This window comes from Kogia breviceps, chromosome 7 (assembly GCF_026419965.1).
Source record: "Kogia breviceps isolate mKogBre1 chromosome 7, mKogBre1 haplotype 1, whole genome shotgun sequence".
Classification (NCBI taxonomy): Eukaryota; Metazoa; Chordata; class Mammalia; order Artiodactyla; family Physeteridae; genus Kogia; species Kogia breviceps.
Genome location: NC_081316.1, coordinates 36,374,879 through 36,400,768, shown reverse-complemented (window position 1 = coordinate 36,400,768; position 25,890 = coordinate 36,374,879). Strand labels below are relative to the sequence as shown.

At 43.4% G+C, this 25,890-nt stretch overlaps 2 protein-coding genes across 7 annotated transcripts in view; both read left to right on the top strand.

Moving 5' to 3' along the window:
• The first annotated feature begins 1,475 nt into the window (after positions 1–1,475).
• On the top strand, positions 1,476–20,497 carry HTATIP2 (HIV-1 Tat interactive protein 2). 4 transcript variants are annotated; one of them, XM_067038095.1, is made up of 6 exons: positions 1,476–1,828; positions 2,022–2,217; positions 4,004–4,111; positions 16,015–16,152; positions 18,256–18,317; positions 18,998–20,497. In XM_067038095.1, exons 2-6 carry the CDS (start codon positions 2,023–2,025, stop codon positions 19,221–19,223), a joined length of 729 nt encoding a protein of 242 aa, XP_066894196.1. In that variant the 5' UTR covers positions 1,476–1,828; position 2,022; the 3' UTR covers positions 19,224–20,497. The 4 variants fall into 4 exon arrangements, with proteins under 4 accessions (XP_066894196.1, XP_058926148.1, XP_066894195.1 ...); XM_059070165.2 differs by having other exon boundaries at positions 1,483–1,690; XM_067038094.1 differs by having other exon boundaries at positions 1,505–1,690; positions 1,960–2,217.
• A 2,122-nt stretch (positions 20,498–22,619) lies between these two features.
• The window catches only part of PRMT3 (protein arginine methyltransferase 3), a 140,955-nt gene continuing 137,684 nt past the window's right edge, over positions 22,620–25,890 (top strand). The window contains exons 1-3 of one of the 3 annotated variants that reach the window (XM_059070158.2): positions 22,620–22,861; positions 23,092–23,230; positions 24,883–24,965. In XM_059070158.2, coding sequence (XP_058926141.1) covers positions 22,834–22,861; positions 23,092–23,230; positions 24,883–24,965 — 250 coding nt within the window. In that variant the 5' untranslated portion in view covers positions 22,620–22,833. The remainder of the gene's footprint in view (positions 22,862–23,091; positions 23,231–24,882; positions 24,966–25,890) is intronic. The other 2 variants (XM_059070159.2, XM_059070161.2) reach the window with 2 other exon arrangements.

Below are 25,890 nucleotides of genomic sequence, written 5' to 3'. Positions count from 1 at the left end.
TCAGGCACTGTGGCAGGCCAAAGTGGAACAAACCTCTCTGCTCTGTATCAGTCAAGGTTTTTGACTGCAAGCAACAGAAATTAGCTTAAGGAGAAAATGAAATTATTGCAGGAATAACAGGAAATATAACAAACAGTCTTTGAAAACAGGCAGGAATTAAAGGAAGGAAAACAGAAACAATCAATCAGATCACTGGCAGATCCCACGATGCCATTATCCCGTATCTTTGCTCCACCCAACCAAACTCTATCTCAGTTTTCCACTGCATCTTTTTATTACTCCCCCCAAAGTAAAAAAACCTGGATGAGAGTATCTGATTGGCTGAGTCTAGATCTCACCTACATATAATAATCTTCTAGGAGTTGGGAGGGGGAACATATTTCACTTGGCTTCTAGAGTGGCAGGTAGGGCCCTGTCTCCCACTTATTTTGGAATTCCCTATAATAAGATGTGTTTGAATGCTGAGCAGCCAAAAATGACCAATGTCCACAACACTATTTGTGTTGTTCAGATTCTGGCATGTGATCCTGACTCCTGTCCAGGACTTCCAAGATCCAGGATAGGCCCAGTATAGATAGTTATGTTCTAAACCATGGATCTTGGCTCTGGAGAGTGAACAGGAGATCAGGTGTGGAAGGTCGCCCTGGCTCCACCATCTAGAACCTGAGCGGGGAAACCAGTTGTACTGGTGAGATACAGTGAGAACTTGAATTGCATGAGAGAATATTATTATTATTATTGTGTGTGGTATGCAGGCCTCTCACTGTTGTGGCCTCTCCCGTTGCGGACTCCGGACGCGCAGGCCCTGTGGCCATGGCTCACGGGCCCAGCCGCTCCGCGGCATGTGGGATCCTCCCGGACCGGGGCACGAACCCGTGTCCCCTGCATCGGCAGGCGGACTCTCAACCACTGCGCCACCAGGGAAGCCCTACATGAGAGAATATTTGAAAGGCAGAGAAGATAGTAGGCCTTGGTGATGAATTTAGAATGTGGTAAGGCAGAGAAAGGAGTCAAAGGTGACAGTCCGAATTTCTGACTTGAGAGGGAAGGGGTGAATGAAGATTGTGTGGACGAAAAGGGACAGTGACACTGAAGAGAGGCAAGGAGTAGACTGGTTTTATTGCTGATTGAGGTGGTTAGAAGGGAAGGGTTACGTTTTGATGTGGTGAATTCAAGATGAAGATGTCCAGCACACAGTTGACATTACAGGTTTTAGAAAGGCATCAACGAAGATCAAGTGTATTGGGCTGAGGCCTTGGATAAGGGTGAGCTCAGCTCAGGTGGTGAGGAAGAACGCCTGGGAGAAGGTTCCAGAGATTCCCGATATTTAGGAAGTAGTCTCCAAGCTTCCTTCCTAGCCTGGTGCTGCGCACGTGCTCTGGGCCCCTCTCGCCGGCGCCCAGGCACCCTCTGGTCCCGGCGCGGGCCACCCCTCCACATCCCGCCCTTGTGGGCGGGGTGAGCAGCGATAGAGCGAAGTCACCCGGAAGACGAAGTCCGGTAGGCGCGGACCGGGGAGGGGCCCCGCAGAGTCGGGCGAGGGGAGGAAAGCGCTGGGCTGGAGGGATGGCCGGATGTCCCGGCCCGCAGCCCTGAGCGCGGCGGCGGCGGCGGCGGCGGCGGCGGCGGCGCTAGTGCTTGCGCTGCTCCTGCTGCAGCCTGAGGACGCGGGGCCGGGGGCCCGCTCCAGGTAAACCCTCCGCGTGGGGGACCAAGCTGTGCTCCGCTCCCCTGCGGGCGGAGGCAGGAGGGGCCGGAGTCGGGGACACCGTGGGGGAACGAGGCCTCCTGGTACCTGGGCGCATTCCCTGTTCCAGCCCCTTCCAAGGTATGGGTTGCCTCAGGAGCGGGGAACCAATACGGTGCCCCGCCTTGAGGGTGACTCTGCACTTTCCCCAACGTCTAGACTGCAGAGAATAACCGTTATCTTCCTCCAGAACAAATAACCTTTGTTCCCAGGGTAAGCACGGCTGTCCCTTTAAATATCCGGAGACCAGCACCTGTTAATGTTATTTCTGTAGCATGGCCGATAAAGAAGCGCTACTGAGGCTTCGGGAAGACTTCAGGATGCAGAATAAATCCGTCTTTATTTTGGGTGCCAGCGGGGAAACCGGCAGAGTGCTCTTGAAAGAAATCCTGGAGCAGGGCCTGTTTTCCAAAGTCACGCTGATTGGCCGGAGGAAGCTCACCTTTGACGAGGAAGCTTATAAAAACGTGGTGGGTATTTGAGCTGGGACTCAAAAATGTACCCGCAGTGGTTCTTCAGAGTGAGCATATTTTATGCTGCAAGGCTGAACATTTCCCTGCAATGGCGGCAGGAGGTGTTCAGAGCGTGACCACGATTGGTCTGTGAGAGGCCTTACTGGAAGCTGGATTGTAGGTCCAGGTGGGCCTCCCCCTCACTGCCAGGCCTTGGACAAAGCCCTTGTCTCAGGCTTTGTCCCCATAAAATGGGACCTAAGCGTAAAGGGGTCTCGGGAGACAGAGAAGAGCCATGCTTCCAGGGTCCTTTAAGCTGGCTTCTAGAAAAAAAAGCCCTGTGACCTTGGGTAATTTTCTCAACCCCGTTGCTTGTTTTGTCTACCTGTCCACTACACACTAAAGTTAGCAACTCAGAAATTGCTTTGCAGAGGGGGAAAGGTCTATGGCACTGAGAGGTGGGGTTATTCACCTACAAGAATTTGCCCTGCCTGACTTCTCAAGGCTGCAGGCTTGTGTCTGTAAGTGGCATAGTCCCTTTCCTGTCACTTACACTTTTCGTGGTTAACCCACTGATACACCAGACTTCAGTCTGGTGTTAATCCCCTAAATATTTGAAGCCTGAGCTTGGTGGAGATTCCTTTCCCCTTGTAAATGGAGTTATTTGTGAACTGCAGTAAATTAAACTATAGTGTAATTCTGAGACCCGCCCCCCCCCCAACCTGGACCCACAGGTGGAACATTCCAAATAACATATGGTCTTACAAATAAATGTTCATGACTCCTGCAGGTCCATGATCAGGTCATTTTACATATGTCTTTGGTCCCTCAGGACTTTTCTGTTAAAATGGACATCTTTGTTCAGACTTAGGCAGGTAATATGTGATCTTCATCGTCTGGCTTCATGGGGACATGTCAGACACCTCTGGTCATTAGAAACTAAAATCGAGTTCTGTGCTTTGACAGTTGAGTTTTAGTGGCACCTCTTTTGGTCAGGCACTTTTTGTAAACATAACTTTTCTTCAGCATTGTGTATGGTGCCAGGAAAATGCTTTTGAAAGAGTCAATGGTAGAGAGGGAAAGCAACATTTTATTCAAAGTCCTGAATGATGGGAACTTCCCAAACTTTTCTTTTTTAAGCTTCACAACAAACTTAAGAGGTTAGATAGAGGTTCTTAAATTTCCATGGGCATGAGAATTACCAAGGGTGCTTATTAAAAGTGCAGTTTCCGATTCAGGAGTATTGGTGTGAGACCTAGGTATATGCTTTTTGTCAAGCACTTATTGACTGATTCTAATGCAGGTGGGTCGTGCTGTAGACTGAGGGAAAGATTATCATTCACATTTTACTGCTGAAGAAACTGAGACATATAAGTAACCACCAAAATTATTAACATGCCTAGTAAGTAGCAGACCCAAGACTCAAACCTAGGTTTTGAGGCTCCAAACACCATTTCCTTCCCCAACATTGTACCTCATTGGTATTTCTCCCGGTAATATACAGAGAGGTCTTTTATTTTTCCAGAGAGAAAATTATAATTGAACCTGACTTTAGAGGTCTAGATCACACCTAGTCCAATTGTGTGTACTGTGGATGTATGAGTACATTGTTGATTTTTGAATTCAGATTAATTGCTTTTTGGTGGGAGAAAATAAGCTTGCAAAATTTGATGTTAAGTGGGTGGACTCTTTACTAATGTTGTCATTTATTCTTTAAATCTAGAGGGGGTATTTTTGTCTGGTTTTTTTTTTTGTTGTTTTTTAATAACATCAAGTAATATACAGCTATGTCTTTGTTGTCTAGAATCAAGAAGTGGTGGACTTTGAGAAATTGGATGACTACGCTTCTGCCTTTCAAGGTCATGATGTTGGATTCTGTTGCCTGGGTACCACCAGAAAGAAAGCTGGGGTGGTAAGGAAGCAATCTACCCTTTTTCCTTTTCTCCGGTCAGAGATGTCGAAGATCCCATTTTTGTTCCCTCTTTTGCTTTATATTTGCTGTGCTTAAATGTAAATTAGCTCTTATCATTTAAGATTCCATATACTGCCCTAGCCTTTGCTATACTTTGAATAGTACTTATAAGTTCATCTTTCCTTCAGCATAATCCTTGAGTTCAGGCCTGTGTGCTGGAGATGTCATAAATATTTACACGGTCTTGCCTTTTGCAGATATCGTGGTCACTACTTGCCCTGACTTATGCAAAGCATTATGTCTGAGTAAAAGTAACTGGCTCATGCTCTTAGCAGTAAGTTTTTTTGGTTTCTTTATAAATGTCTTAAACTTAAAGCATTCTCTCTCACTTGAGTGATTTGCTTCAGCCTGTTTTCATGCCAAGCTTTAAACTTCTGGGCTAGAACATCAGAACGGAGGCATGATTCAGCTAGCCCCCGGTGATGACTCAGCCTCCAGCGATGATTCAACCCCAATGGTGATTCAGCCTTAACTGACGCAGAACTATCCTAACACACATTTTATTCTTTTTTTAATGATGTTCTAAATTGCGTCGGCCTCTGACTAGAAGTCAAATTTTACTACATAGTTAGAAATCAGAGCTTACTATGTAGATCCTGGGCAAGTGTTAATACGTACATCTTATTTAATTTATACCTTGACTATAGTTTATCCCTTGGACAAAATTTACTTGCTGGAGTTAAACATGTCTATTAAACATGCAGGACCATGATGCTGCCATGGGGGCTTACCATAGGTTTATAAACAGGCCCATGCATCAGAATCATTTGGAGAGCGCAGAACTATTGGTTTATACCAACCAAGGAGTTAGGCTCAGATGTATTTCTCTGGGCTTTCTGGTGATCGATCCAAAGAATAATTCTATTTATGCTTTCAGTAGGGACAGATTTCCAAATCTTCTGTAGTTCTACCATGTGCCTGTGGGAACACATCTGAGTTTTGAGCTCTGTCCTGGGAAGTGTGGATTATCGAGAAGTTTGACTGTCCTGGGAATTGGCACATTATCTCTCCTAGGAAGGTTCATTTTCCTGCTGATCAGCTCCTGCAGTCTTTTCTGTCCCAGGGACAGTCACAAGGCATGTGCCCCCTGACAGCACTGAAAAACTTTTGTTCTAGTACACTGCAGGTTACATTGTCTCAAGTGCCAACCTGACTTTGGTGGTGACTCAGCAAAATAAAAACACTACTGCATTAGGCATAGAGCAGTTGATTTTCATGACATAAGGCAAATCTCATTATAGGGCTCTCCAGGGGAAAGTCTAAATTGCTTTGTTGCATCCAAATCACATAATGCAATTTTAATCAGAGGAGTTGGATGTCTTCCCTATCCAGAATATTTTTTAGATGGAGTTGGTTCTCCACCCCCCAACTAAATACCTTTTGTTCTCCAAAGTCAGTTTGGAAAGATAAAAGTAATTAACGAGTAAGCAAGAGAAAAGACTGGTAAACCACGTATAATCTCAGAAATAAGTTAGGGCTTAAATGGTTTAAGAGGATAGTGACAGAAAAGCTGACATTTCCTCCAGAAAGTCTTTTTTTTTTTTTTTAATTTGAAGGTAATTTAGATTGGATGCAGTATGAAGTTTGGAAGTTCTGATAACTTCAGGCAGTTTAAAAGAGCTGACAATTCACAATTGGCTAGGTAATAATAGTTGTTTGAGAGCGGGGAGGGTGTGAGAATTTCCAAGCTCACTCCACCTGGTATTCTGGTCAGCAGCCTTCTCTGTAAAAAAAAAAGAGAGCATGAGATGGGTATCGCAAAGCTGGTGGCAAGCCTATTGTCATTCTGTAGCTGTTTTGTAACTGGAGCAGCCCACATTTTACTTTAGCAACTTGAAGAAATTCAGGGTTTCTGTCTCAGTGTTGAAATCCTGTGAGTAGCCCGCTTATTTCCCTATGACCTTCAGTTTAGTTTGCTGGGATGGATGTTATAACAAAAAAGCATAATCAAGGTGGCTTAAACAACAGACATTTTCTGTCTCACAGTTCCCAAGGCTAGAAGTCTGAGGTGGAGGTGTTGTCAGGATTGGTTCTTTCTGAGGGCTGAGAGGGAGGGAAGGATCTTTTCCAGGCTTTTCTCCTTGACTTGTAGATGGCTGCCTTCTCCCTGTGTCTCTTCACATGGTGTTTTTCCTATGTGCCTGTGGCTATGTCCAAATTTCTCCTTTTTATAACAACACTAGTCAAACTGGATTAAGAACCACCCTACTTGGAATGACCTCATCTTAACTAATTACATCTGCAAATAAGGTCACATTCTGAGGTACTGGAGGTTAGGACTTCAACACAGGAATTTTGAGGGGGTAACATTGCAACCCATAAAATTCAGTCTACCCAGATTTCTTTTGACACTGGTGCTAGGGATAGGTCTGTTAGCTTTCTTCAGCTGTTTGGAAAACCATTTTCTTTAGCAGTAAGCTGGTTAGATGCTAATCTTCTTTCTTTTCACATTCACAAGCCATAGTTGTCTAATGAATGAAGTGATTTTGTGACTTGGCCCTAATCCAGATCTACTGGATCAGAATCTCTAAGGTTGGAAGCCTATTTTTAACATGCTTCCTGGGGCATTCTGATGCAGCCAACCTTTTCTTCTTGTGGGACCTGCTTTCTGGATGCATTAGACAGTATTAGTCCTCTTCACCTGCTGGGTTTCCAGGTACTGTTGTCCCAGATGGCCTTCACCTTGCTTTGGTAAGTAACTTATGTGCTAGTGAAGGTTGAAATACCCTTTGAAAACCAGATAGATCTACATTGGCCGTAAGTGAAGAGCAAAACCTCACAGGGGCCAGAGAATGGTGCTTTCCCTTATTAAGAGAAGGATTTGGTTAGTGAGTTTGAGGGAGTGTGATTTAGTTTCACCTTTTCATTTGTCTCCTCACCTGGTAGGCACAGGCTCCAGAAGTCCAGGCTCTTGTAGTCTGTTGAATGGACAATGCCATTAATGTGATGAATGCAGCCATTGTCACACTAAAGTCTCATGGCCTCAGATTCAAATGATACACTCTTCTAATCCAGGGGCTTGTAAACTAGACTGTGGGCCAAATACAGCCTATTTTTTTTTTGCGGTACGCGGTCCTCTCACCGCTGCAGCCTCTCCTGTTGTGAAGCGCAGGCTCAGCAGCCATGGCTCACGGGCCCAGCCGCTCCGCGGCATGTGGGATCTTCCCGGACCGGGGCACGAACCTGCGTCCCCTGCATTGGCAGGTGGACTCTAAACCACTGCGCCAGCAGGGAAGCCCAAGCCTGTCTGTTTTTGAACAGCCCTTGAGCTAAGAATGTTTTTATATTTTAATTAATTAATTATTTGTTTGTTTTAAGTTCTTTTTCTTTTTTCTTTTTTTTTTGTGGTACGTGAACCTCTCACTGTTGTGGTCTCTCCTGCTGCGGAGCACAGGCTCCGGACGCGCGGGCTCAGTGGCCATGGGTCACGGGCCTAGCCATTCCACAGCATGTGGGATCTTCCCAGACCGGGGCACGAACCTGTGTCCCCTGAATCGGCAGGCGGACTCTCAACCACTGCGCCACCAGGGAAGCCTAAGTTCTTTTTCTTTTGAATTTTTGAATTTTATTTTATTTATCTTTTTATATAGTAGGTTCTTATTAGTCATCAATTTTATACACATCAGTGTGTACATGTCAATCCCAATCGCCCAATTCAGCACACACCCCCCCCCCCCCCCCCGCTGCTTTCTCCCCTTGGTGTCCATACGTTTGTTCTCTACATCTGTGCTTCTATTTCTGTCCTGCAAAAAGGTTCATCTGTACCATTTTTCTAGGTTCCACATATATGCGTTAATATACAATATTTGTTTTTCTCTTTCTGACTTACTTCACTCTGTATGACAGTCTCTAGATCCATCCATGTCTCTACAAATAACTCAATTTCTTTCCTTTTTATGGCTGAGTAATATTCCACTGTATATATGTACCACATCTTATTTATCCATTCGTCTGTTGATGGGCATTTAGGTTGCTTGCATGTCCTGGCTATTGTAAATAGTGGTACAGTGAACATTGGGGTGTGTGTGTCTTTTTTTTTTTTTCATTTTAAAGTTTTTATTTTTATTTTTAACATCTTTATTGGAGTATAATTGCTCTACAATGGTGTGTTAGTTTCTGCTTTATAACAAAGTGAATCAGCTATACATATACATATATCCCCATATCTCCTCCCTCTTGCATCTCCCTCCCACCCTCCCTATCCCACCCCTCTAGGTGGTCACAAAGCACTGAGCCAATCTCCCTGTGCTATGTGGCTGCTTCCCACTAGCTATCTGTTTTACATTTCATAGTGTATATATGTCCATGCCACTCTCTCACTTTGTCCCAGCTTACCCTTCCCCCTCCCCGTGTCCTCAAGTACATTCTCTACATCTGTGTCTTTATTCCTATTCCTGTTTTTAGATTCCATATATATGTGTTAGCATACAGTATATGTTTTTCTCTTTCTGACTTACTTCACTCTGTAGGACAGACTTTAGGTCCATCCACCTCACTACAAATAACTCAATTTCATTCCTTTTTATGGCTGAGTAATATTACATTGTATGTATGTGCCACATCTTCTTTATCCATTCATCTGTTGATGGACACTTAGGTTGCTTCCATGTCCTGGTTGAATAGAGCTGCATTGAACATTGTGGTACATGACTCTCTTTGAATTACGGTTTTCTCCAGGTATATGCCCAGTAGTGGGATTGCTGGGTCATGTGGTAGTTCTATTTTTAGTTTTTTAAGGAACCTCCACACTGTTCTCCATAGGGGCTGTATCAATTTACATTCCCACCAACAGTGCAAGAGGGTTCCCTTTTCTCCACACTCTCTCCAGCATTTGTTGTTTGTAGATTTTCTGATGATGCCCATTCTAACTAGAGTGAGGTGATACCTCATTATAGTTTTGATTTGCATTTCTCTAATAATTAGTGATGTTGAGCAGCTTTTCATGTGCTTCTTGGCCATCTATATGTCTTCTTTGGAGAAATGTCTATTTAGCTCTTCTGTCCATTTTTTCATTGGGTTGTTTGTTTTTTTGATATTGAACTGCATGAGCTATTTATATATTTTGGAGATTAGTCATTTGTCTGTTGATTCGTTTGCAAATATTTTCTCCCATTCTGAGGGTTGTCTTTTTGTCTTGTCTGTAGTTTCCTTTACTTTGCAAAATCTTTTAAGTTTCATTAGGTCCCATTTGTTTATTTTTGTTTTTATTTCCATTACTGTAGGAGGTGAATCAAAAAAGATCTTGCTGTGATATATGTCAAAGAGTGTTCTTCCTATTTTTTTCTCTAAGAGTTTTATAGTGTCCAGTCTTACATTTAGGTCTCTAATCCATTTTGAGTTTATTTTTGTGTATGGTGTTAGGGAGTGTTCTAATTTCATTCTTTTACAAGTAGCTGTCCAGTTTTCCCAGTGCCACTTATTGAAGAGACTGTCTTTTCTCCATTGTGTATCCTTGCCTCCTTTTTCATAGATTAGTTGACCATGGGTGCATGGGTTTATCTCTGGGCTTTCTATCCTGTTCCATTGATCCATATTTCTGTTTTTGTGCCAGTACCATACTCTCTTGATTACTGTAGCTTTGTAGTATAGTCTGAAGTCAGGGAGTCTGATTCCTACAGCTCCGTTTTTCTTTCTCAAGACTGCTTTGGCTATTCGGGGTCTTTTGTGTCTCCATACACATTTTACGATTTTTTGTTTTAGTTCTGTAAAAAATGCCACTGGTAATTTGATGGGTATTGCACTGAATCTGTCAATTGCTTTGGGTAGTATAGTCATTTTCACAGTATTGATTCTTCCAGTCTAAGGACATGGTATATTTCTCCATCTGTTTGTGTCATCTTTGATTTCTTTCATCAGTGTCTTATAGTTTTTTGCATACAGGTCTTTTACCTCCTTAGGTAGGTTTATTCCTAGGTATTTTATTCTTTTTGTTGCAGTGGTTAACTGGATTGTTTCCTTAATTTCTCTTTCTGCTCTTTCGTTGTTAGTGTATAGGAATGCAAGAGATTTCTGTGCATTAATTTTGTATCCTGCTACTCTACCAAATTCATTGATTAGCTCTAGTCGTTTTCTGGTGGCATCTTTAGGATTCTCTATGTATATATCATGTCATCTGCAAACAGTGACAGTTTTACTTCTTCTTTTCCAGTTTGTATTCCTTTTATTTCTTTTTCTTCTCTGATTGCTATGGCTAGGACTTCCAAAACTATGTTGAATAATAGTGGTGAGTGTGGACATCCTTATCTTGTTCCTGATTTTAGAGGAAATGCTTTCAGTTTTTCACCATTGAGAATGATGTTTGCTGTGGGTTTGTCATATATGGCTTTTATTATGTTGAGGTAGGTTCCCTCTATGCCCACTTTCTGGAGAGTTTTTATCATAAATGGGTGTTGAATTTTGTCAAAAGCTCTTTTTGTATCTATTGAGATGATCATATGGTTTTTATTCTTCAGTTTGTTAATATGGTGTATCACACTGATTTGCATATATTGTAGAATCCTTGCATCCCTGGGATAAACCCCACTTGATCATGGTGTATGATCCTTTCAATGTGTTGTTGGATTCTGTTGGCTAGTATTTTGTTGAGGATTTTGCATGTATATTCATCAGTGGTAATAAGAATGTTTTAATATTTTTAAATGGTTAAAAATTTTCAAAGAGGACTAATGTGTCATGACACATGAGAATATAAGAAATTCACATTTCGGTATCCATAAATAAAGTTTTATTGGAACATTCTCATTACTTTATATATTATTAGTGGCTACATTTACACAATGATGGCAGAGCTGTGTAATTGCAATAGAGGCCTGCAAATTTGAAAATATTTACTATCTCACCCTTTATAGGGAAAGTTTGCCAACCCCTGTTGTCACCTATAGTATTTTATTTGATGTCTAGGAGGGGGCTTGTGAAGTGGTGAGGTCCCAGATGTTTCGTGAGACCCAGATCATAGCCTCTGTTTGGGTACCAAATGGCTGTGGGACCTTGGGTATGCTGGTTAGCTACTGTGGGCCCCTGTCTCCTTGTCTGTACTAAGAGGGTGGTGACCACCGAAGCCCCTTTGGCCTGCAGAACTCTCTTTCAAAACAGAAAGAAAGGAATGCCCCAAATGGAAAAAAATGTGTGGATAACATAGAGATTGACTCAGGAATCCTCTGTATCTATAAGATTTTATTTTTCTATCCAGAGCTCTTTCTCTAACCAAGATCTTGGTTCCCCCTCTGTACATCAAATATAGACTTGCCCTCCAGGACACAAATAAATGGGGTCTCAGGTCATACCATTTGTTGTTTGTCAGTGTCTCTGTTTTCTAGTCTAATTTATAGGGTTGAATTGAAAAGGGAGTGAAGGAGAAAGAATCTGAAGCAGAAATATAGCCAAGTGGGACCCTTTGTGGAATGAATTCCTCCCTTCTTGGAAAAGGGTCTTCTTGACCTTGACTCACTCCTGCCTGCTTGCTTGTCAGTGCTGAAATACCTTGTCAGGATGAGTTGTTCTTAAGCCACAGTGTTCCCAGTTTGCAGGCATTGGTAAAGAATATTAGAAGGAATACTTAGCTTTGGATTTTCATTAAGACTTAAAATAAAGAGTAATTAGAGAATTTGTCTCCCTAGATGTTTGTAGAGCCCATGAAGACATCTCTGCTGTATCATATCAGTATATTGTGTTTATTTTTTTGAGCAGGTGCTGGGAAAGGAAATTTATAGTGGGAATTTATTTAATCATTTCCTTTTTCTAGAAGGACTCTGATTCCTGTCTTAGAGTAAAACACACCAACTGTGGAATCATAAAGACACAAAGACATAATGGACTTAATGCTCTCAGAAGAGACATCTTTTTTTCTGCCATATGGTTGGGGAAACTAAATATGGTTTTTCTGAAAATTGTGTTTCTGGGATATGGAGTAGCTTGTTTTAGTTTGTTTTTCTATTCTTTTATTTGAGGTGCTAGAGAACAAGAAAGGGTTTAATAATAAGATCTTAAAGATAGCTCCTTTCTATCTATAAAGGGGGTCTTCCTCACTCCAGAGAAAATCAGTGTGTGTCGGTATCTCTGAGCCAGTGTCCGGGATCCATGTTTAAGTTTGGTTTCTGAGTCCTTGAAAGCCGTTGACCCCTTTGCTTTTGAGTTTCATTCACCAGCTAAAAGGCCACGCATCAGGGTGGGGGAAGTGAAATTCAAAGTTTGTGGGCTTGGAATGATGCGTATTTATAATCAGCTTGAGGGCTCAGAGGATTTGTGAAATCGTTTTGGATTAACAGCCATTGATTGCTAATAAAACAGTATTGAGCTTTGTCCAGAGAACAGCGGTGGAGAAAGGTATGGGCACCTTGTCGACAGGACCCATTGAGCACGGATGATGGGCTAAGTGTGAGGGTCTCTGCAGCAGCGTGGGTGCTCGTCCTGCACGGAGCCGTTGTCAGTCCTTCGCCAGGCGGTGAAAGGAGGGACGCCAGAGGCTGATGGCTGGGGTGGTATTGATGTGCCTTAGCTGACTAATCAGATTGAAAAAGTCCCATGGTATTTATGTCACTTTAATTTTCATCAAACAATTGGAGACGGCAGGACTCTATTAAGGAGAGGTTGATGCAGAACTAAAGCCAGATAAATTGGGGTCTCAGTTTAATCAAATTATCCCTTTACTGGCCCTGGATTAAGTGAGAGGGACAGCGTCGGTCTAGAGCCTTGTGATTGGCTGAAGCTTTCCCATATTTTTAAAGACGCTGATGAAAGAAGAAACATTTTAACAGAGACACCTCTAATAAACCTTCCAAGAAATAGCGCTAAACCAGCAGCAGCAACAGAAAGGAATTTATTTCACTAGTCAACGATGTAATTTTATTGGGAATAATAAACCTGTTATCAAAATCAGTTCTGGTGAATTGGAGTGAGGGGAAGAAAATAGATGTGGAAGAGAAATAGAGTGTTTTAGAATTTTTTGATGTCGTTTTGGGTTGTTTTTCTTGGCACATTTTGAGCGCATGTAAAAATCTCAATCCAGAGAATGGCTCTGAGGAGATCAATCACAGCCCACTCTCAGGATGTGCTGAGTATTAAAACTGGTTTGCTACACACTGATTTAAGAAAGCAACAACATGAGTTTCAATCAGTGTGTAGGACAGGTCGCTGAGTCCGTTATTAGGATTGAATGTCAAAGTCTACAACACAGGAGGAGATGGGGGTGATTCCCGGCTAAGAGTTAAGTTTATATTACCTAAAAAAAAAGAAAGAGGAACAACACTGCCCTGCAGGTCGTGGACATAGTTAAAAATGCTCCCTAAGTGATAAGAAGAGAGGACGAGACAGGCTTTTGGGGTAAAGGTGGTGCTCTATTTCTGGATCTGGGAGCTGGTTGCAGAAGATGTTTATTAGTTTATGAACAGTTTAATAGCCAGCTCTATACTTAGAATATATTTACTTTTCTCTTATGATCTACTTCAATACAAGGTTTGAGAAGTTTGCTTGGGCCCCTTGTTTTAGAATTGAATTCTGTATTAGTTTTCTATTGCTGCTGTAACAAATTGCCTCAGATTTAGTGGCTTAAAACAACGTAAGTTTATCATCTTACAGTTTTATAGGTTAGCAGTCCGATGTGGACTTTGCTGAGATAAAATCAAGGTGTTGACAGGGCTGATTTCCTTCTGTAGGGTCTAGGGGAGAATCCATTTTCTTTACCTTTTCTGGCTTCTAAAGACCACCTGCATATCTTGGTTCATGGTCCCTTCCTCCCATCTTTAAGGCCAGCAATGGGGGATCAAGTGCTACTCACGTTGCCTAATTCCAGCCTCCTTTTCTGCTTCCCTTTTCCACTGTAGGGACTCTTGTGATTCCATTGGGCCCAGTTGGATACTACAGAATAACCTTTTTCAAAGTCAGCTGATTAGCAGCCTTAATTCCACCTGCAACCTTAATTCCCCTTGGACATGTAGCCTCTAACACGTTCACAGGTGTGGGGATTAGGGCATGGACATCTTTGAGGGGCCATTATTCTGCCTACCACAGTTATGAATTAGTTCTGTTATTAGCTGGTGATGGTGTGAGGTAAGAAGGAACACGAGTACGGTGGGGGGCATGGCTCAGAGAGTCAGGAACTTGCACTCCGCTCTCAGCTCTCTCACTTATTAGCCAGTAGTTCCTGGATCGCTGGACCTTGTTGTCACATCTCCACAGTGAGGGGGTTAGGCGTGATGTTTCCTAAGGTGCCTTCTATCTATCTTATGAAAGATACATATCTCCATACAAAATACAACAGTTAGGGTCAGTAGCTACCAGAGGGCAGATTTTTAATTTAAAAAAAAAATCACTGGGGCAGTAATCCAGTCTTCAGATTTGTAATCCTCATTATATGAAACTTCGTTATATAATTGTGGGTACCCATGAAGTTCAGCTTCAGTAGACTTTAGACTGCTCTTCAGCTGTACCAAGTTTGAGGATGCCAGACTTTGTGGTGGTCCCAAGAAGCTGTTACTACATGGAATTCCCTAGTCTGGGTACAGGCCGGTATCCTTCACTTAGGCCCTGGAAATCAGTCTGTAGTCTCTTGTTTGCACCATCCTCTCACCTCTTCCTTTGACTGCCACTTAGTTCTTTTTTTTTTTTTTCCTAATTGGATTTACCTTTTCTCTGCTTTCGCTGGACCTTTATTCATTCATTCAAATATTTTTGGAGCACCTGCCATGTGCTGGGCATGTACTGATGCTGAGATGTGAATTAGGAAAGACCCAACCGCTACCCTCACTGGACTGAGTCTAGACCAGGGGGTCTCTAAATGCTCTTGATTATATACCTGTCAGTAAGAAAAATTTGCAGATGCACTCTTTACTAACGTGTAAAGTGTGTTGTAAAACATACACAAGGGCTTCCCTGGTGGTGCAGTGGTTGAGAGTCCGCCTGCCAATGCAGGGGGCACGGGTTTGTGCCCCGGTCTGGGAAGATCCCACATGCCGCGGAGCGGCTGGGCCCGTGAGCCATGGCCGCTGAGCCTGCGCGTCCGGAGCCTGCGCTCCGCAACGGGAGAGGCCACAACAGTGAGAGGCCCGCGTACCTCAAAAAAAAAAAAAAAAAAAAAAAAGAAAAGAAAAGAAAACATACACAAAAATTGGAAATTAGATAGACTTTGTTCTCATAGTGCGTGGGTAGTGTTCTCAGTCACCCTCTGAGACGCTGCTATGTTAGAGTTGACACACACAAAAAATAGAGAAAACAGAGAGAGGGTGGTAAGGTTGTAAAGGATTAAGGATAAAGAAATGTGAGACTAAAAACAGTTTCTCGGGGACTTCCCTGGTGGTCCAGCGGTTAAGATTCTGCACTCCCAGTGATGGGGGCCCGGGTTTGATCCCTGGTCAGGGAACTAGATCCTGCATGCCACAACTAAAGATTCCACATGCCTCAACTAAAGATTCTGCATGCCACAACAAAGATCCTGCACGCTGCGACAAAGATCCCGCACGCCACAACTAAAGACCTGGGGCAGCCAATAAATAAATAAATATTAAAAAAACAACAAAAAACCCCCCAGTTTCTCAGCCTGATATTATTGTTCCTTTTGCTCCTTGCAGATTTTCTTGGTGTCTGTGTTTCAGTGTCATTGTTGTTGTTTTTTCATTGCAATCTGGCCTTGCTACTAAAGCTGGTACATCTATCCTGAGCATCATATTGGAGCCATTCCCAGGGTCTAAGCCTGACATTCGTGTTTTTTGGATGCATTTTATTTGAATCCCCATCCTCGTCCACCCTCCAACCCCCCAGAAGGACTCTTAACCTGCCACCCAAGCTGGTAAGTAATCTCTAAGATGAACTCACAGCTTTTTGGAAATAACTCACATCCTTTTCACCCTTAGGAGGGATTTGTTCATGTTGATCGAGATTACGTCTTGAAGTCTGCAGAGCTGGCAAAAGCTGGAGGGTGCAAACATTTCAACTTACTATCCTCTAAGGGAGCTGATAAGTCAAGCAATTTTTTATATCTGCAAGTCAAGGTTTGTGCATGTTTCTATCTTTTGTATACTTTGGAGAACCTTGGCTAATTGGCAATACTAAATAATATAAAATGCGAAGTAATGCCAAAATGCATTAAATTATGTATTTTTTATAACTGCAGGGACTGCTTTTTTGCAGAGATATACTTAGTAAATAGGAGTGATTTGAAAGATAATTTCCAATGTCTTCCCCTCTGTTGATTATCTAGTCATCATGAAATGAGATGTTGCAGCCCTGGTCTTGAAGATCAGCCCAGAATCTTAGCATTAGAAGAGACTTTGAGGCAGTGATACTTAAACTTTTCCAGAGTAGATTAAGTGTTATTATTGAGTATGGTTCTTGTCCTCAAGGAATTATAATCTCCTTGTTTGAGGGGATCCCCAAAGCCAGCCCCAAGTTTGGGAATGCACTAGAAGGCCTCCCAGGACTGCCATATAGTTATCTTCACAGCCATGATGTAGTATAGTGAAAGAATATAAAGCAGAGTCAGTGCAGGGAAAAAGAAGTGCATGGAGTGAGCTCTGGAGGAATCTAGGTTCAGGCTTCCAAGGGTCTTCTGCCAGTGGAGTTACACGTGTTTCATTTCTCCAGCAATGAGTATTGCCTACCAGAGAAATTCACCTGAGCTCAGGAGTCCAGGGTTTTGATGGGGGTCAGTCATGTAGGCACCCTCAGCCTAAAAAATTTACAGACTTCCAGAAGGAAAGCAAGTGTCCAGCATAAACCACACTGTTTGTACAAATAGTTTAGGTATAGTAAAGTACCCTGATCAGTTAGCTAATGACGGGAACACTCCTAAAATCTGAGTTCCCAGACACAGGCCAAAGGACAACCTGGCAAGCAGACCTTTCTAAGAATAGCAGTTTCAGCCTGGTACTCTTGTACACATGTTGCTAATAGAGACAAAACACATCTTTGTAAAAAGCCAACTAAGAAATGCACCCTCATAAAAACTTACATATGAATGTTTATAGAAGCATTATTCATCATAGACAAAGAGTAGAAACAACTCATATCAGCTGATGCATGGATGAATAAAATGTGGCATCTACCTATAAAATAACATTGATTTAACTATGAAAATAAATGACATATTATAGCATGGGTGAACATTGAAAACATTATGCTGAATGAGAAAGGCCAGTCACAAAGGGCCACAACTTACATGTCTTAATTTATAGGAAATGTCCAGGATAGGCATATCTATAGAGACAGAAAGATTAGTGGTTGGCTAGGGCTTGTGGGAGGGGATGGGAGTGAATGCTAATTGGTACGGGGTTTCTTTTGGGGTGATGAAATATTCTCAATTTAGATTGTGGTGAAGGTGGGACAACTGTTCTGTGAATGTATTAAGAAACATTCATTGAAAAAAGTTTTTTTAATATACTGATTAAAATGTATTTTTTAAATATATTGATTAAAATGTATTACTGCAGATTATACAGTGCTGTAGGTTAAGTGCCAAATGAATGGTATGAACAGGCCGAGAAGGAGGCGGCAAGCAGGCTGCTTAGTTCATAGGCCTTTTAAAGATCCCTGTGGCCGAGTTCCTGTGGCATTTCTGTCCATAGAGATGCCTGGTGTGAAAATTCATGGATTGTTCAACAAATTTAATTTAAAGCCTCATCTACATGCTCCGTCTCTTGAAATGTGGTGGGTTTTGTTAGGAAGTGAGTAATATAAGGAAGTCTGTGGTTCTTCTGACCTCCTGAAACTACCTGGAAGCCAAAAAGGTTAACATCCCCTGGCTTGCAGCACTGATTCTGGAGTGACGGGCAGTTCTTTTATGGCTGAACTCCTAACATGTCACTCTCTGGATCTGTTTCATTAGGTCACATGACAGGCTGGACTGACTATGCAGCCATTTACTCATTCAGTGCATCTTTTTTCACTCTCTACTACATATCAGGATTAACTGATCTCTTCCTTAACTTCCCAGACTCTCTGGAATCTAAAAATCTAGGGAGGGATATTAACTAGTATTGAGATGTGCAGAAGTAGATTGTCTTCAAAACCCCAAGTTATTCTTGTTATTCTCTCTTAAGCATTACATCAAGTTGGTCTTGATTAAATACTAAAAATGTTTTTTTTTTTGTTAACAGGGAGAAGTGGAAGCTAGGGTTGAAGAGTTAAAATTTGATCGTTACTCCATATTTAGGCCCGGGTAAGTATTCTTACTGCCTAAGAGTACACCACTGTTGGTTATTCCCTAGAAGCTGGTTTTTCATTTGAAGAGGCTGACAAATTTCTAAGATATGAAAGAAGTTGGCTGGAGGGAGATTGCTTCTCTGAAGAACCCACTTTTAGCTTTGAAGGAAAGGGTAGACGGTTGGTGGTGCCAGGTTCAGAATAGTCTGAAATTTTCTGGGTAGCTTTGGCTGCCTTCTTCTTTAAAATCCTCTTCGTGCCCAAATAAAACCATTTATGTACTGTATTAGTGTGTTTGGGCTGCCGTAACACTAACACTGCAGAATGGGAGGCTACAAGTCCAAGGTCAAAGTGTCATCAGGGTTAGTGTCAGGTGAGGCCTCTCTTCCGTCTTGTTGATTGATTGCTTCTTTTCTCTGTGTCCTCCTATGGTCTTTCTTCTGTGTGAGTGGAGAGAAAGAGAGAAATAGCTGATATCTCTTCCTTTTCTGTAAGGACACCAGTCCTATCAGATTAGGGTCCCATCCTTATGACCTAATTTAACCTTAATTACCTCCCTAGAGGTGTGTCTTCAAATAGGACCCCACTGGGGATTAGTGCTTCATGAATCTGGGGGGACACAGTTCAATCCATAACATCCTGTATGGTCTGAATGCAATTTACCGTCTCTTCCTCTGCTCTTCTTTTTCTCTTTAGAGTTCTATTATGTGACAGGCAAGAATCTCGCCCAGGTGAATGGTTGGTTAGGAAGTTCTTTGGCTCCTTGCCAGAATCCTGGGCCGCTGGTCACTCTGTGCCAGTGATGACCGTGGTTAGAGCAATGCTGAACAACGCAGTGAGACCGAGTGACAAGAAGAAGGAACTGCTGGATAACGAGGCCATCCACGACCTGGGGAAAGCTGATGGCTCTCTCAAGCCGTGACCACACTGGAGAAATGCTTTCTATTGTCAAACGCAACACCCATCACCTAATTGGTAATTTCAGGGTTGAAAAAAAAACATGTGCTTTAACTGTGGTTTTCACTATTCTCAGTCACCCAGATCCAATCAAAAAATGATCGTGCTGCATCAGCATTTTAGAGCCTGATTGTACATATGTAGACATCACCCCGGGAGCCTTTCAAAAATAGAGATCCAGCAGCTCCCTGGTGGTCTAGTGTCTCGTATTCGGCACAGAAATGAGAGGTTCATAGGCCCTACCTCAGACTTTCTCAATCAGAATTTTGGGGGTATGGGCACAGAAATCTGTCCTTCTATTTAAGCTTCTCTTATGGTTCTGATGCCACTGGTTGGGAGGCCAGCTTCGAAAGCTTGTCTGCAGAGTCACATCAGCAGTGAAAACTTTATGTATCGTGCAGATGAGTCCTGAACAAAAATTGTTGACATTTGTGTCTCTGAGTTACCCAGTGCTGACTGCATGTTAATTGTGTAAGTGAACATTGTGCCTTACTATTTCTTTAGAATATATAATAAAAGTTATTATATAACTGAGCTTATATAATTCATGGGAGAATTAAATAGAAGGATTAAAATAAATGGACAAGTTGTAGGTTCCCTTAGATTGTTAGAAAATGCCCAAGTATCGCTGGTAATATGCAGTATTTTGGCCAATGGGATTATAGAATAGCAGCTAATATATATCAAGTGCTTGCTCATCGCCAGCTTTTACACATGATGTCTGTCCTTTAACCCTCCAAACAATCTTTATAATTCTTACAGGCAGTACTATCATCCCCCTATCTTAGGTGGGGAAACCGAGGCTCACTGTGGTTAAATGCCTTGCCCGAGGGCTTAAAGCTGAAGCCTAGGAAATGTCAGAGCCAGGATTCTAACTCAAGTGAGCCTGAATCCATAGCTTCTGTTTTTTGTTTATTTTTGTGGTACGGGGGCCTCTCACTGCTGTGGCCTCTCCCGTTGCGGAGCACAGGCTCCGGACGCACAGGCTCAGTGGCCATGGCTCATGGGCCCAGCCGCTCCACAGCATGTGGGATCTTCCCGGACCGGGGCATGAACCTGTGTCCCCTGCGTCGGCAGGGGGACTCTCAACCACTGCGCCACCAGGGAAGCCCCATAGCTTCTGTTTTTAACTACTCTGCAAGAGCATCCAGTATCTGTATTTCCAGGAAGTTCCAGTTCATTGTTACTGGATCAGTACATGCCATGGATGAATAAAATAGAAATGTATGGGTTTCTTCATTGGTCTAGGATCCCTCTAATGATTAACTACAAAATGTTCACATAGCCAGTAAATGTATATCTCAAAGTGCTTCACTTTAAAAACTATGGAAAAGGAAAGGAAGAGGCAGAAGGAAGGGTCAAAGTCAAGAGGAACACACTGTTAATTTCCTGTCTTAACTTCTGTGGGCAAAGTAATAAATTTCAAGCTTCAGTGGACTCCTTGAGAGAGAGAGAGAGAGAGGTAGTGGTTTTTTTTGTTGTTGTTTGTGTTTTGTGTGTGTGTGTGTGTGCGTGCGCGCATGCACCTTTAGAAGGGATTGGACATTCCCAATGTCAGTCATCTAGGAAAGAGGCATATTTTAGGATGGGGTGAGGACTTGGAAAGTGGGCTTTAAGAAGGAGATGGAAGGAACATCTTCCTCCTGCCAGGTGGAGTTCCTCTGGGGCTGGACTCTGAAGAGCCTGATGTTTAGGTGATAACAAACATGGGCTCCAAGAAATGAGGCACAAATTAAGGGGACTCCATGAGGGTATCCTGAGGCTGGTGGGCTCTAAAGGCAGCTAAACCCAGTGGCCAGTTTTAAGTTATTCTCTGTGTGTTGAAATTCCTTACCCACAAACTTTCTGTCAGCATTCTTTCCTGATCTCAGTAGTGAAGTGGGGTGATGGGAGAGGGTCTGTGTTGACCTTTGGAGTAAAGAAAAAAGCTGCTGTTCCCTGCTAAGCTCAGCATTGTGGAACACATAAACTTCAAGGAACAAGATTCTGGCCCAGTCACTCCTCTGGACTGGGTGTTACTTTGCTACTGTTAACTTGGAATGATTGGGTGTTAATGGGATTTAGCAGGTTTCCCTCCAAATGTTATGCAGACAGGGAGAAGATGGGCTTTGCTGGAGAGTATGTTGGAAGGATGAAGGAAAAAGCTGGATGAGCCCAGGCAACAAATGACCTTGAAGTTCATTCAGCTTATTGAAATGCCTCCTATGTGCCACTGGGCACGTAGGCAGTGGGTCTACATCAGTGAATAATAAGTCTAACCCAGCAAAGCCAGCAGATATTCTGGCAGTGGCCTGCAATATAAGGGGGTTTCCAAACTAATATTTGATGGATTCTGTCCTCTAGGGGTTTACAATCAAGGGAAAGGAGTGCATTCAGAAGAGTTCAGCAATAATTCAAGGCATCGTTCTCATTCAGCAATTTTTTTTTATTCAGCAATATTGAGTACCTACCTATGAGTTAGGCCATATATTATGTGCCAGAGAAATGAAGGTAGAGACATGGCCCTGCCCTCATGCTCAAAGGGTATTGTGACTAAAGACAGAAAGAAGAAAGGAAAAAGCAAATGGTAGGTGATAAGAAAGTCACAGGAGGCTGCTGGAATGACAGTGGAAACTACTTTAGAAAAGATGGCCTGAGGAAAAGACTTTCCGGCTGAGACAAAAAGTATCTACCCTTTTGTAGAACATTCTTAGCAAAGACCTTGAGGTGTGAAAATGATTAGCACCAAATAAAAGGCTGGAGGATGGGGCCCAAGGTGGAGGGTTGAGGTGAGATGTTAGGCAGGATTATGCAGACCCTGGTAGGTCACGGCAGTCAATTTAACTGGATAAACTTGTGCCAAGCCCAGTGCTAGCACCTGGGACTAGAAGTTGGGACATACACTTTAAAGACTAAACTCCTTAAAACAGCCCTCGAGGCTGTGGCCCCTCTGTGGCCCCTGGTACACCCACTGGCCCTTGCAGTTCCCTCTCCCCAGCCGCACCCCACGGGGACCAGGGAGCCCCGGAACCAGTGTGGAGTACCAGCTTCTAGCCTGCGTTCGACCCCCTCCGTCATCAGAGGGCGCAGCGAGCAGGTCGCCCCTCCACTAGCCGCTCATCCCTCGAATAAGGGACGCACAAGGGGCACGATGCCGACTGCAGAACCGCTTCCACCTCCGGGCTCTGGGCTCTGGGCAGCGGTTTACGACCTGCCGCAGCGCGAGGAGAACGCAAAAGCCAGGTCCAACCCTGCAACGCCCAGCCCAGATTTCAGCGCTTACTCGGCGCGCGCTGCATCAACCCTGCGGCAGGAGGCAGAGCCCGTGCTCTAGCCCCTCCCACCCCAGCTCACGTGAACGACGCAGCGGCCCCGAGGCCGGAAGCGCTCGCGAGCCGGCGCGCGCGCTCTCCTGTTTCCAGGCGCCGCAGGGTTCCCGGAGCTTCGGCCCCGCCGCGTGCTCGCGCTCGCGCTCACGCTCACACTCACGCTCGTTCCCGGGTTCTCGGGCCGGGAGGGCTCGGAGGCGGTTGCGCGTGCGCTGCCTAGTCTGGTCCCCGCCCCCAAGCGCGCCGGCCTCTCGTGGCATCGCCGCCATGTGTTCGTTAGCGTCGGGCGCTGCCGGTGGGTACCTCGGCCCCTCAGCACCCAGGCCGCGCCGCCGTGGGGCCGGTGAAATCCTCTCCCCTCCCCCTGCGCCTGGGACGCGGAACCGGGGTGGTGGGACCCTGCAAAGAGGGAGGGGGAGGTGCGGGGGAGGGCCCTCCGGGCCCAGAGCGTTCTCGCTTTGCTGCCCCTCGTCCGCCCGCCTGGCACTGGGGTCCGAGGCAGAGCTGACCGTTTGCGTGTGCTAGGCGGCCGGGGCGCTGTGGAGGAGGAGGAGGAGGACCTGCCAGGACTGTCAGACAGCGGTGACGAGGCTGCCTGGGAGGATGAGGAAGATGCCGATCTCCCCCACGACAAGCAGCAGACCCCCTGCCTGTTCTGTGACAGGTTCGTCCACCTCAGCGCGAGGCGCCAGCCCTAGGGTGGCCGGGCCCCGTGGGTCTGTGTGGTCTGCTCATCTGGAGTCCAGTCCGAGTGGCTGCCCTGGAAGTCTAGAGCCCGTGGTTTGGAGTGAGGGTTTGTTGAGCCGGAAGACCCACAGTGGTTTACAGGGAGGAACCATGAACTGGAAGCCAGGTTACACTGCTTCACTTCGACGGGCCTCAGTTTACCCTTGTGTAAAATGAAAGGGTTCTGGGCCGGATCTGTGGTTCCCACATCTGGTTGTGCACCTCTGTCACCTGAGACACTTAAGAAAAAAATACACAGATGCTAAACTGTGTACCTCAGCCCTTCTAAATCAGGGATAGGGTCTAGGAATCTGTTTCTACAAAGACCCTGTCTGAAGTGATTCTAAAGAGTAACAAGTTTGGGAGTCACCAAACTCTATTAATCCCTCAACCTTCTAGAACCGTTCAGGCTCTCCCATTCTATAATTCTTTGACAGTTAGAAAGCTTATCAGGTGTAATAGTTCCATTTGAGTCGTTTAAAGAATCACCTTTGTTAGGGGCTTCCCCCCCACCCCCTCCCATTGAAGGGGAAGGAACTGATGCCATTTTCACTTAGGGAAAAAGACGCTGCAATACCAGTAACTTGTTCAAAGTCACAAAGCTGTGGTTTGTCTTATAACCAAACCCATGTTTTTTCCACTTAAAATTCTGCCTCTTCATCTTTAACTTTGGCTGCTGTCCTGGGCAAGTGGGTGTGAAAGAGGCCTGGTTGGCACTGGCCAGTGTTACTTTAATAAACATTTTACGAGTATTCCCTGAGTCTGAGCATGGTGCTGATTGGTGGTATATTAGCTTCTGATGATTCGTCATTGTTCCCACGTGTAGCCTCATGTGGGTAGGTACGGGATGTCTGCATATACTCTAGTCGTCAAAAAATAATATTTATTGAGCACCAGGGAGGTACTTCTTTGGGGTAGGCTGTGTAAATACTGTATAAGTAAGCTCTCTCGGTAAATGTTTGTTGAAAACTGCATATGTGCTAAGCATACAGAAGAGGTAATGCAGGTTGTCTGCCGTGTGTTATCTTATTACACGTCCTTCAGTTTTGTAGGTCACAGAATAAAGGAGCCTGGGTCTCACAGTGTCTATAATACAAATCCTTGGGGAGCACTGTAAGACCACTTTTTGAAATATGGCACTTTGGGAATTTACCAGCTATAAAATTACATTTTATGCTTTATTTCTAAAAGCAGTTTGAGCTGTGTCAGTTCAGAGCCTCTGAAAGCAGAGTTGATACTTAGAGGAGAAAAGAATCTTATGCAGTGAATTTTCCTGACTTAAGAGACACAGTCTATCAAAGGGAGTTCTCTTTCTTAAAAGCCTTGTGATAAATTCAGTGCTATTATTTGGCAAATTAAGCTCAACATTTTAAAGGGTAGTTTGTTTTAGGTGTAAAATGGGACTCAGAAGTACTAATTCCCTTTAGAAGTGCTGGGTTCCTCTCTGCAGGTGTGTTTGTTTTTTTTTTAATTAATTGGAAGTAAAACTGGAAACCTGCAGAGTGAGGGGGAAAAGTTTATATCTAACATGAAGTCAATATTTAGACTTCTTTGGGGACTATTTCATGAAGGTATTGCTTGGTTTTTCAGGTTATTTACATCTGCTGAAGAAACATTTTCACACTGTAAGTCTGAGCATCAATTTAATATTGATAACATGGTTCATAAACATGGTGAGTAATTTTTAGAATAAAGAAAATTTTAGTTGTGAAATTTAAGTTCAAACATTGTTTTTCCAGACCGTTCCTTTCCTATACAAATCCAATATAGTGAAACACATGACAACAACTTAAAATGTCGTGTTTTTGACAAATGGCTTTTGAGGAAAGATTGATAAATAAGTCATTCTTCTAGATATTTAAGCATAAATGTATTTAAGCTTAAATTGCCTTCACAACTAAAAAGGAAAAAAAAAACCAAAACAACCTTGGCATGTGATTACATTTTAATCATTTTAGAACTAGGAAGACAAGGGGCGTGGATATTAGAATTAGGGAGAGCAAAGGATAGAGGTGGACTTTGGAAAAGGAGGTGGATCATTATGAAAAAAGACAGCTTATCAGGTCAAAGCATAACATGGACTTCAAGGCATAGAAGATTGAGTTTTATAACGAGTTTGGTTAAGAGTGTGGAAAAAGCAAGTGCTAAAGTTAAGGTGGTAATCCAGAGATTCAGCTGATGATTCTATTGAAACTTGCATCTAAACATACTTAAAGCCTTCTAATTTAAACGAATATAGAAGAGCTACAGTATCCCACTAATATTAACTAAATACAGAATTGGCTTTTTGGTCTCTGTATTTACTAACAACTAGAAAGGACATTACTGAAGAATACCAAATATTAGGCAGATTTGGGGTCTCAGATAAACATATGATACAGTATGTTTATGAATCATAAATTCAACTGCGGCTACTTTTGTAAGATATAAGTGACTTAGTTTCATTTTTTTCATGTTTTTATTGTGCATTTTAAAACTGAATTGGAACTGTACTTTATATAATTTTATATCTTTTTCAATACCAAATAGGGGTTTTTGTATGCTGTTACACATATGAAACATTTTTATATGCTGGTATGTTCTCATAACAGTATTTCC